Here is a 12519-nt window from a genome sequence, read left to right on the forward strand (position 1 = left end):
GTTTAGCATATAGTATTCATTTATAAAACTAAAATATGCGATATGTCCCTAACATGAAAACGATAGGGAGGATGACCAATAATTCTCGGCCTGCTGTATTCTACGTTTTTTTCCCTCCAAATTATGTTAAAAAGTACTTTTTCAAATGAAAGAAGGAAACACAATGACAATCCAAACACAAATGCCCCACTCGAAGTACGGCATTGGTTAGTCCTTCGTTCATCTCTTGCCACATGAACGACGCATAAAGACTGAAAACGAACATAAATGAATGGTTGAGAAAACTGGGAAAGAGTTGAGGACTGGTGGTGAGTGAGAACAGTTGTTGGGCTTGGACAAATCAGTATGTGGGTATACGAGTAAAAGGGCCCACTATTTTGGAACCGGATGCTGCAATGATTAAAGCCATGGTGGATAAAAGTAGGCCCACCATACTTTTGACTCTTTACAACTCCTCAGTCACATTTTTCTGAGGCTGGCTACTCAAGTATGGTCAAGTTTCACACTCTTCACTGAAAGTTACAATGTCCATCTTTATCCTCTTGATCAATGTTTGACGTATCACTTTGCTCCACACCTCATCAAGCGCCTTCAAAGTTCCGTCCAAATTGATGATGTGGCTATCATCTGGCAGGAAATTAGAGGGTCATGCATGTAAAAGTCACACCTTTGATTTTCACGAAGTTATTGATGGACTTGACGATGAGGAACAAATTGAAATGCAAAACGTTAGTCAAAGGAGGAAGGTGAGTCCCGAACTTAACAATAAATAGAAAAACTCAAATATAAAAAACCCCCTTCAAATGGCTTGAGTTTACTAAATTTCTAAGAAATCACATTTCAACATTCCGAGGATAAAATACTAATAATTAATTTTTTCAATTAAATAGTTGAAAAAAAAATTGCGAAAAATAACCCACATAAAACTAAAAGCGTACAAAATTGAAAAAAAAAAGAAAAAAGAAGTAAGTCATAAAGGAAGTTTCACGAATGATGCGACAACCAAGAAATCAGAAGGACACTTATCCACTTTGAAGATAACTCAAAAGAACGAGATGGCTTGAAAACATAAGTTTGTATGTGTGTGGATGTGGTGGTGCTTGACCCCTTTCATTGTCAACGCAACCCTGATGGCTTGAAAACATAAAATTTTTTATTCCTCGAACTTTCCCTTATATTCAATTTTGTTTCCTTGCAAATAACGTGGGGCTCATTTGTGCACAAGCGTGTTGGACCTTTCTTTCGGTATTGGGTCAAATAGGTTTTGGTAAGTGTGTGACTTCAAAAGAAATGAATGGGAAACCGTATCATTTGAATATATTTGTACTTAATTTCTTGCTTTTTTATCCCCATTTTGATATTTTTATTATATGAATTGGGTTGTATAAGCACCAACGCTTTAAAAATAATAAATAGGGTATGGGCCTAGTGGAGGTAAAGTTGGGCTTCATTATGGTTTGGGCTTGGAATATATATATAATTGTCAAAAGATGGGCCTTGGGCTATGTTGATTTAATTAATAATTACTTTTTATTAATTAGAAATTCGTGTTAAGATAAAATCATTATCTTAAATTCGAATATGTTAAACAGTTAATGTAACTGTTGGATGAAGAGGTGTCAAACCTCTATATATTGACAATTCGTCCAAATCAGAACGGACAATTTTTTTTTTTTTTTAACAGCATTATATATATAAAGCATATTTCGTTTTGTCATTATTCTGTTATTTGGTTGTATACTGATTGTTCTTCAACAGGTTTAGCCTCGATGATTTCACATGGATTTGCACTTTTTTTTAGTATAAGCGATTAGGAGAGAGGGATTAACACAAATATTCATTAAGGGCATAAGGGTTTCGAACATTTACCCACATCCAATTTTTTTTCTTCTAGGAAACCTCAACGGTAGGATGGGAAAGTAAACTGAAATCCAAAACTTATTTTTTACTATTCTATTTTTCTTTAGCTAGAAAAACGAAAAAAACAAAACAAAACAAAAAAGTACAAAGGGAGAACACAATATTCATGAAGATAACATGAAACAAATTATACTATCCATGCGGAAGAATGAGCCGTAGCTCATTTTCCATGACAAAGTTCATGGTATTCATATTTCATAGTATTTTTTATTTTTTATTTGGTCAGAAAAATTCATATTTCATATTTCATAGAATGGGCGCGACTAGTAAGATGCAAAATGTAATTCAAATTGGTACCCATTGGAAAATCAAGCAACATGGCAGCAAGTGACACGTAGCGAAAAATCAAAGCAGAGCGGCAAGGCAAGCAGCCAATAGACAATAAAAGGCACATGAAGGGATAAAAGATAAGAAAATATTTTAGGGTTTATGTCAAAGGTAAAGATAAGGCAATACATGTGAGGCAAAATGCTAAAAATTTGGGATTTAGGGCAAAGGTAATAAGGCAAGACAATTCAAAGTAAGACAAGATAAGGTAAGATTAAAGCAGGAAAGCGGCATGTGTTTAGAATCGATGCTTTGATACCATATCAAATAATGGTATTTGGAAAATATTGAAGTGTGCTATTCTTCTCTTTTAACAAGAAAAATTTATCATTAACTAGCTTTTGGTCTACTAGTACTTCTCTTTTTAATCTTGAAAGAGGTCCCAAATTCAAACCCGTAACCTCCACTACTAAATTAAAAACAAGTAAAATGTACTATTACAATATTGTGTACAACAAGAAAGATAACTAGGTCTAATTACAACAGAACAAGTCAACTATACAAAATAGAAAGGGTTTAGGGTTAGCAGAAGAAAAAGTAAACACTTAAAACTAAAATCTTACCAAAGGGCTCCTAGTGAACAACTAATAGTCATATTGGGTCATCAAAGTATTTGATTAAAGGGAAATTAATTTTCATTTAGTATTCTAATAGGATTCTGAAATTAATTTTTATTTAGTATTCTATTAGTATTCAAAGAAAAAAAAAGCCCTTAAATTTTATATTTTCCTGCAAATGGCATTGTAACTGATCCAATCCAAAGAGTTTCATCTTTCTCCACCACTTCACTGATAGACTTCCATCTATTTCCACTTGTGTCTTCAAGCATTTCCAATATGACACCTTGCTCACTCAACCTGATTATCAATCCGTTCCCTGTCCATTTCGCCACGTAAGAATAAGCTTTCGTAATGTCCAAGGGAAGCTTAAGCAGTGCATTTCCTAAGGAAGGGTATGAAAGAACCAATTTCAAAATCCAGAGTCTTCTTGAATGAATCCCCACCCAAAAACCCCCTCTGGGGCTCCTTTTAATGTTGTCTGGAAATCCTGGAAGTTGAGCAAACACTTGGAAAGTTCCGGCTTTCGGTGTTTTTAACCAATACCTCATAATCCTGCAATGTGTGGTCTCTGCCAGTAGGATGAAGTCTCCATTTTTGCTCAATGCCACCCCATTTGGAAATGAGAGGTTTCCAAGAAGAACTTGCACTTGTTTGCTTTCTGGGTCATATTTCATTAGCCTTCCAGTTTTATCCCCACTTAGTATCACAGAGATGTAATTCCTGAAAAAGGCACATACATGCATCACTTACATGGCCATTAGTCTTTCAGCCAAAAAAAAATAGGTACATTATTAGAGAAAAAATAGGCTCATTTAAAAAAAAATTGTTTTCATAAAACAAACAATAAATAGATGATCAAATTATTTTTTATAAAACAAGTAATAAAGAAAAAAAAAATAGGTACAATATTTGGAGAAAAAATAAGTTCATTAAAAAAAAAAATTTAAAAACAAAACGATAAATAAATTATCAAATTATTTTTTAACATAATTAGAATATACACTATTATTCATAAAACTATAATTAAAAAGAATACTGGTCGTATAATTCATAAAAAGAAAACAACATTAATTCCTAAATTTAATATTAAATTTAAATTATTAATACTTTAAATAGATTACTAGTCGTAATTCATAGAAGGAAAACACTATTAATTCAAAAATAGATTAATAGTCGAAAAACAGATTACTAATTCTTAGTTAATATTTAATTTCAAATAAGTTTCTAAATTAGTTCCTACATCCGTTACAACTATTTGGAGATATTTCCAAATTCAACGGGTGTCATTAGCTACACCCCCATAACACATTAACTTATAAATAGGGGTAGTTATGGAATCCGAAAAATACAATAAATTAGATTTTAAGTTATATTAGGTAACTTGCTTAGTTGGATCCTAGTCATTGAGAATTATTTAAAAAAATTGGGTATTTTAAATAGAAAACTAAAGGAAATGGTTGTAGGTGATTTAAAATGAATTTTATGAGTCTAAGCTCAATTTACTATAAAGAAAAACCCCATATATATATATGTGCAACTTTAATCCAATCCAATAATATTTTTGAACCATTGCTTTAGCATTTGCAAGAGAAATATAATTACCATTTTAATTATTTAAAAAAAAAAAGAAAAAAAATTCTTTTCATGATGGGATTTTATTGTACCTTCTCTGATATTGTGAACTGCTATCTGTGAAATACACTGCTCCCGGTTCTTGATCAATGTCCAAGGCATTTGTAAATCCAAATGGAATGCCATGTGCACGTGTCACAACCTCAGTAGCCAAGCCACCTTGAGGGCCCACAATGAGTAGCCCCATATAAGCATCAGCAACGTAAAGATCACCACTCGTTTCGTTGAAACATAAGCCTAATGGACGTCCACAAATGTGCTCCGTTTTGTCGTGTTCATGTGACCCTTCACAGCCATCTCTGGTGACCGATAGAGCAAGTTTGTACACAAGCAAGTCAATTAATTTCCACATGTGCTATTGAGTTTAAATGGATTGTATATGCATGGATGCACAATATTATTATGTACAAGTTTTATGCCTACAGTTTCTGTATTGGAACCTTGCAACATTAGAATTTGTGAAGTTTTGATATGTTAGTTTTCGATACATTGCTGGCCTATTTTCCGACATATTAAGTTTTTGGGTATAAGAAATTATGTATATGGAGATGTATGAGGAAGAGTATCTTGCATGGCTCACCTGGGACTTAAAGTTCCACTATAACTAAGGTTGGATCCTGCGTAATGAGGTTCTAATGCACTCAATTTTCTTCTTGACTCTAAGGTTTAAATATCGTAGATAACAATTGTTGAATGAAAATAGAATGCAAGTAATAAATTTGGTGGGTATACAACATTAATGATATTCTAATGCATTCGATTTTCTTTTCTTAAAAGAGACGTTGACTATAAATCTCATAGATAACAATTATTCAATGAAAAATGAATACAAGTAATAATAAATACCGTTGGTAGTTGAGAGTGCCGATAAGCACCTCTCACCATGCGTTTTTTAAGGGAATCTCCAAATATTTTTTATAAAAAAAAAAAACCAAAAAAACAAGAAGCTTTTTGTGTGACACAAAAAATTACAAAGGAAAAAAAGAGAGAAAGGAAGACGGAACGAAAAGAGTGCCCAAACTCATGTGAGTGGTTCGAGCTGCTCATTTTTGTCACTTAGGGGAAGGACTTACCTGTTTCATAGGGACCATACATCATATATGCATGTATGACAAACATTCCAGCTAACCCTACTTGTGAAACATCCAACTTAATTTCTATTTGGCCTAATTAGTTTCACCCCCAAACCAAGCCTCTCTGTGCTTCCCCCAACCTAAGCATCACATGGAACTCTTCGCTCATAGATAAATTTAGTTAATTTCAAAGCTGCCACGAACAACCACCTCACGCGTAGCTGGTTGATTCTTTTCACACGCATGCTCTACTGCAAGGGAGATTATGCTTCAAGTAATTAAGAACATTTACCTATTAACTCGAGAAGAAACTGTTGTGAGATTGAGCAATCGCATAAAACAATTATAAATAATATTTCTCTAATCAAAGGTTCTATTTTTAACTTTTGCTTCTTCTAATATCGCTTGTACAAGATAAAATAATTTCATATTCTGTTTTAACAGACGGGAGTTGTAACGGATGGATTATCTTGGCTTAGAGCGTAATTAAATAAAAAAATATGTTTAGAAATAAGAGTTATATATTGGATGCATACCTGTTTGGAGAAGTTACAGCGAAGTTGATCCAGTGGTGTTTATCTTGATCCCATTTGACGATGCGGCCATCTGAAATGCCGGTGTAGGGACCTCCGCCAAGAGGGTCGAAGACAAAGCTCTCTGGACCAACAGCATCTTCCACAATTGGAACAACTTCAAACTTATTTTCCTCGTGATTTGAAAGCTTTTCTACATTTGCTGTTGCAGCATTATTTTTAATAGAGAAAAATTTGATAACGTTGAGGGTTGTCAAGATAGAGAGGACAACGCCTATGCTTGCTGCCAAAAAGAGCTTTGAGTTCATGTTTGCTCATGGGGACGAAGTAGCTAGAAGGTGTGCTTAATGGGATTGTTATATATATATATAGTCCCCTTCTATTGAGGGATCCCTCAAATAAAATTATTTGAGGGACGCCCTTTAGGGTACCTTACAATTTTTTTCCCAATGATCCAAACCATCTATTTTTTAGGTCTTCATTCATAGATCATCCTAACAAAAAATTAGACAAATCGGAAACCGTTTCGACATCCAATTGTGTCTTACAAAATCAATGAACACGGTACTTCAAGAAAATGCTAAAATTTCAATAACTTAATTGAGTGGTCAAATGATATAGGATTCAAGTAATTTTTTGTAGGGATGATCTTTGAATGAGTATCTACAAAATAGACGGTTTGGATTAGTGAAATACAATCCGGAGTGGGGCCTACAAGGGGTGTCCCTCAAATAAGCTTATTTGAGGGATCCCTCAATGGAAGCTCTCTGTATATATATATATATATATATATATGTGTGTGTGTGTGTGTGTGTGTGTATATATATACACGTGGCATGTAACAGTTAATTGCAGGACTTATAAGAGAACGCATACCTTAAAGTGCGCAAAGTACCCGTTGCCGCATCCAAACAGAAAAACTTGTATGAAGTTAGGATATCAATGTTTTGTTATTTTTGTCCAATCAAAGTTTGTCACGTGAAAAAGTTATTACTCGTGACATACTGTAATTGGCCAATGATAACAAAATAGTGTTATCTCTTTTTCATGTAAGTGATTCTCTCGAGTCCAGTAGTACGTAAAAAAACTTGTATGATGGGACATATTGTTACGTGTTTAACTTTTTAGTCATGGTCCTCACGTGTAATGAGAAAGAAAGACAAATAAAACAAAGTTTTTATGTGGGATTCTAATCTCAGCCATTCATATATTAGGTTCGTTAGTCATTTTAATATGCATTGTACATATAATTCAAGGGTAATGATTTTCCCACTCCAATTTTATCCACTTACACTCCTTTTTTAGTTATAAACTGGAGTGTAAGTGGATAAAATTGGAGTGGGGAAATCACCACTCATAATTCAATGATTGAGATTAGAAAACACTACAAAAAAAAATCAGCAATAGTCACCTTTTTTTTGGTGACTTTTGAAAGCATTAGTTACCTATATTGGTGACTAAAAGCTTTAGTCACCATACAGTCACAATATTCGAGTGTGTGAGATTTGTTAGGGTTACTATTGATCTTTATCACCATTAATAAAGAAAGTGACAAACAATATGTTGACTTTTCAGCTACCTTCACACTTATATTTTATTATTATTTTCATATTTAATTAGTTTAATAATTTTCTGAATTATATATGTTTTAAATAATTACAATTTCCTTTTGATATACTTTAATGACATAATAACAGTAATTCCTTTTTTTTTGATAAGATAATAATAATTCCTTGGTAATGCACTTCATGTGTTAACAAATCCTCTAATATTATTATTTAATTATTTATAAATATTCAATTGATACATGATGGTGATTAAGTAGTACAATATTTTCCTAATGAATAAAAAATTTGTACTATCCTCTACAAACAATAATACATACACGCCTAAGAAGATATATTGCTAGTACTTTCTAATCCAAGCACTCCTCCGATTTGAACATACAAACGAACGATGCAACCGAAGCATCCTCCATCCCTGCAATTGAAGTGTCCACTATCCCTATAAGTAAATCGAAATGACAAAGAAAGAAAGAAAACAGTCCCAAATGCTAGAATAGAAAGAAAGACCATCACTGACATTAAAAAAAACTGAAGAATAATTCAAATTCAGAAGGACCCGTGGGATAAAACAAATGCACAAGATATAAGCAGCCAAACTCAGTAAATCAGCAAAGAGATGATGGGATATCTACTCTTGGAGCCCAGCACAAGTTATTAAGATAGAAAAAAATAAAAATAAAAAGAAGATGCAATCCTGTAAGACAAAAAGGAAGAAAAGGCATTACATCAAAGAAGTTCTACCTGTAATTTCGTAATGTCCCACCCAAAAAAGTAATTCAAGCCTGCAATTGGAGATGTACAAAAACATTAAACAGAACTTCATTCTAGGCCATAAACATTAAAGAGAAGGAAAATGAAAAAAAAACAAAAAAACTTGCGAAATGGAGCAACCAAGCCAAGTCAAAATAGGTGGGCAGCTTTCTGCCAGCCCTGTGTCACAAAAACAAATTTTGTTACTTTAAAAAGGTGAATATTGCTTCTTTTTTTTCTTTTTTTTTTTGGTAGTGAATTAATAGTAGTTCACAGGTCATAGTTTAAGAATAAGTTAGGCCATCTTCAGTCATAGGGCTAAATGTAGTCCGGGGCTAAAAATTTAGCCCCCCAAAATATTAATTTTTTAAAGAATAGTATATGGTTAAATTTTTCCATCTCCAACATGCAGGGCTATATTTTAGGGTCATTCATATTTTATTATTTTGAGAAAAACTATGGTACAACACTCATCCATTCCACAACTATATATTGTTTAATTTAATTAAACTACTATTTAGAGACAACACTAGAATTTTTAATAATTTTTTTAAACAACACCAAACATTTAAAAACGTGAAGACATAAAAAAAAAGAAAAAAAGAAAAAAAAGAAAAGGATGGGTTTCAATGTTTGAGCTCAACGGTTATGAACAAAACTTTTTTATTATTATTTTTAAACAACACTTGAAAAGATGGCAAAAACTGACCACATTTATTATTATTTTTTTTAAAAAAGAAAAAAAAAATGAGGGGAGTGGATCGGTATGGATTCCAACGGTCATTGCCAACAAGAAACATTCAAGGTGGACATCCAAGGGGGAGTGTTGTAAATGCATGAGTTGGTGGATGACCACCATACCTCTTAATATTCCACCGTTGGATTTTATGTAACCTATGCACTAAGTATTTGTAATTAGTACTTGTAACCTATAGGTATATTGTAAATGATGGTATTCAATCTTCTATCTTGTAAGCCTATAAATAGGCGGTTCTACCAAAGATTAAGAGATGAATAAACATGGTGAAGCTTTATCTTTAGCATATCACTTCTCTCTACATTTTCTCCCTCTAGTTTTATAACAATATCCAATTTTTTAAAAGGGGAGTGGGGAGTGTTTTAATAATTGGTTGTTGAAAAGCATATAGACGGGGCTCACTATAAATTTGGCCTAGGCCAAAGCTAGGCTACATTTGTTCCGGTTGGAGGGCTAAAGGGCCAAATGTGGCCTTCCAAATTTGGCCAAAATTTTATTTAGCCCATGGTTGGAGATGTGTTTTGCATTAATTTAGGACTATATTTGGGATATAGCCCATGGCTGGAGATGACCTTAAGAGGTAGAACACGAGTAGAGTTCAAATAGGGAAAGAAAGAGAAAAGGGCAGATCAAAATAAAATAGAAATCTTGTACTCATCTAAATGAATAACCCCAACCCACCAATGTTCAAGGGAAGAGAAACCCAGATAAAACAACTTCTTTAGAACTCAGAAATAGAAAAAGGCGAATTACAGAGAGTATATTAATAAAATAAATTTTTTTTTAAAAACCTGGGAATAGAGGCGCCTCTAGCAATTCCACCGCCCCTGCAGAACTTGATCTTCCTACATCACAGAATATCAAATAATATATTAAAATATAAAAAAGTAGAAAAAAAAGCTTATACAGAAAATAAAATACAAGGAAAGCCATGACTAAAGCAAGCCCTACTCTAGCTCTCAGATCTAAGACATAAAATCTCAGCTTTGAGATTTGATCTAAAAGGACCGCCTAGAGCCAAAGAAACGTCCTAGAAAAACTATGGAGATAACAAACTCTGTCAAAAGCAAGGAGATAGCTAAAAAATGGAGGGATCGGGGTGGAAACCACCGGATCTAAAAAGAAAATCAGACGAGAAAGGGGTTGTTGGGTTGTTTTGGGAGAGAAGAGCTTTACAAAAGAAAAGGGGTAAGTTTTGATTTGTTTGAGAAGTAGGAGAAGAGAGGTTGAGGAGAGAGAACGAGAGGTGGGAAATCCACCGAATATTTTATTGGATTACAATTATTAGCAAGGCTCTAATCAAATATTAGTCATGAAAAATTACTGTTTCGGTGTTAATCACAATAATTAGTTTTATATTTATTATATTTAAATCAACTGTCACCAAAAAATTAAAATGTGAGAAACTAGTCACAAATAATAGTGACAAGTAAATAAAAGCATTGACCAACCACTCAATTGTCACCAACACCAATACATTAGAGACAAAAGGGTGACTATTGCCCCCTTTTCTAGTAGTGAAACTTTAATCAACTCTAAATCTACATACACTAACTCGTAAGTTTTATCTCAAAATTACAATAGGAAAGGACGGAGTCATGAATCTTCGAAAGGGTGGATTAGCTAATTTTGTGTCTACATACTGTTAATAAAACTCTAAGTAAAATCTTATTAGCCAAACTAGTTCATTATTCATTTTTAACAAGCTTCATGCATATACATTATTATAAAAAATTAAAAAAAAAAATCACACTTTTTCAAGTTTGATACAAAAATATTCAACAAAAGAAGTAAGATTGTATATATGTTAATGAGCTATAATCAGTATTCTCCCCAGATTTTCTGTAAAAAACTAGAGGCTTTCAAGTGTTTTTCTATCTCCCAAAAGAAATGCATATACTCTCAGTGAAGTACATATAAAAACAGAGGATGTAACTTGATTATGAGTAAACACACTCAAACACATGTTTATGTATCTGAGATTATGATTTTATCATCTAAGATGTTGATCCAAAATTTGGTATCAACATTACTAATTTTTCATGGGGTTTAGGGATTAATTAGAAAGGCTAGGCAAAAAATAAAACACGCTTTCTACATGAAAAATCATTCGTTCTTTCATCTTTTTTTTCATAGGGTTCTTCTCTGCTATCTTCTCCACATGTTATTCTCTTCACTCTTCTCCAGGTATCAATCACACACACACACACACACACACTCTCTCTCTCTCTCTCTCTCCAATATGCTTCTTCTTGCTTCTTATCTCTTGTCATGTATTCATCTTCTTTTTTCTTTACATAATTCCTCTTCTATGGTGTTTATAATATTATGGATAAATATTTAGTATTTTTCGAAATAGATTAATACTATTTAACAGAAATTAGTCAGTACAATCCTACGTACCAAACGAGCTCAAGGAATAAATTACTTCGATATATAATTATGCATCAGTAGCTAGACTCCCATCCACTAGAGTATTGTTTGCCTTGTTTTCTTTATATTATTTGCATGAGCATCAAATTAGTAGGCAAGGAGGAGTTTTTCCTTATAAGTAGGGGCGGATCCACAGAGGAGCAAGGGTGGTCAATTGACTCCTGCAACCTCTAAAATCCTCCATTAGAGAAGCCAAACTTGACCCTCACAAAGTGTTCGACAAAATGCCCCAAAGGGGCAACCTGTATGCAGCTGGGTGGGACTATAAGTGCTGAGCTTTCGAGGCTGGGAGATGGAAAGGAGGGATGAGAAGGAAGAAGAAGAAGAAGAGTGTCTCATTTGGTGGTGGTGGTGGAAAGCAGCAGCTCTCTCGAACCAAGTCCTAGACTAAGCACAAAGTGATGGGCATGTACTAGACTAAACAAAAACTTAAAAAATAAAAATGGTAGGCAAGATACTGGTGCAATGCTAAGCCCAAAGTGAGGGGCATGTAATTGTGGCAACAAAAAACTAAAAAAATAATAAAGAAAGGTAGGCCAAATCCACGGACCACGGGTTGGTCCAAGTTTTTTTTTTTTGTTTTTTGGGTCAAACAGGCTGGTCTAAGTCTCTAACTCAAAAATATGTTCATTTATTTTTCAGGTAATTAAAAGTATGTTCATTTTCATTAAACAAGCAAGCACACAAATCCAGGCCTAAGTCTCCAGAAATTTTAAAAGACAGAGAAAGCCATGGGTGTGTAGTTCAAGGTGGAAAGCCAGAAAATACGAAGTGGAAATTACGGAGACGGAAAGCCACAATGCCACAATGTGAAGTTCGAGGGTCATAATGGACGTCTATAAAAGAAAACAATGGGAGAAAAACCCTAGCTCCACCAATTTTCTTCCTTTTCATTTCTCTCGATCTAAACCTATCTCTTCAAACTCAGAAATAAAATGGCATCTTCATTCCCATTTTCTGTCGATCTAA

General features: G+C 33.5%; 1 protein-coding gene and 1 long non-coding RNA gene across 2 annotated transcripts; both read right to left on the reverse strand.

Annotated features, from left to right (window-relative positions):
* LOC18769403 (protein STRICTOSIDINE SYNTHASE-LIKE 2) lies at positions 2619 to 6364 on the reverse strand. The gene is made up of 3 exons (XM_007202799.2): positions 6049 to 6364; positions 4472 to 4738; positions 2619 to 3527 (listed from the first exon to the last, which is right to left on the reverse strand). Exons 1-3 carry the CDS (start codon positions 6351 to 6353, stop codon positions 2960 to 2962), a joined length of 1140 nt encoding a protein of 379 aa, XP_007202861.2. The 5' UTR covers positions 6354 to 6364; the 3' UTR covers positions 2619 to 2959.
* Positions 7775 to 10981, reverse strand: LOC109950291. Its single transcript, XR_002272604.1, has 3 exons — positions 10069 to 10981; positions 9909 to 9962; positions 7775 to 8392 (listed from the first exon to the last, which is right to left on the reverse strand). It is a non-coding gene; the product is annotated as an uncharacterized LOC109950291 (long non-coding RNA).

Source organism: Prunus persica, chromosome G7 (assembly GCF_000346465.2).
Source record: "Prunus persica cultivar Lovell chromosome G7, Prunus_persica_NCBIv2, whole genome shotgun sequence".
Lineage (NCBI taxonomy): Eukaryota > Viridiplantae > Streptophyta > Magnoliopsida > Rosales > Rosaceae > Prunus > Prunus persica.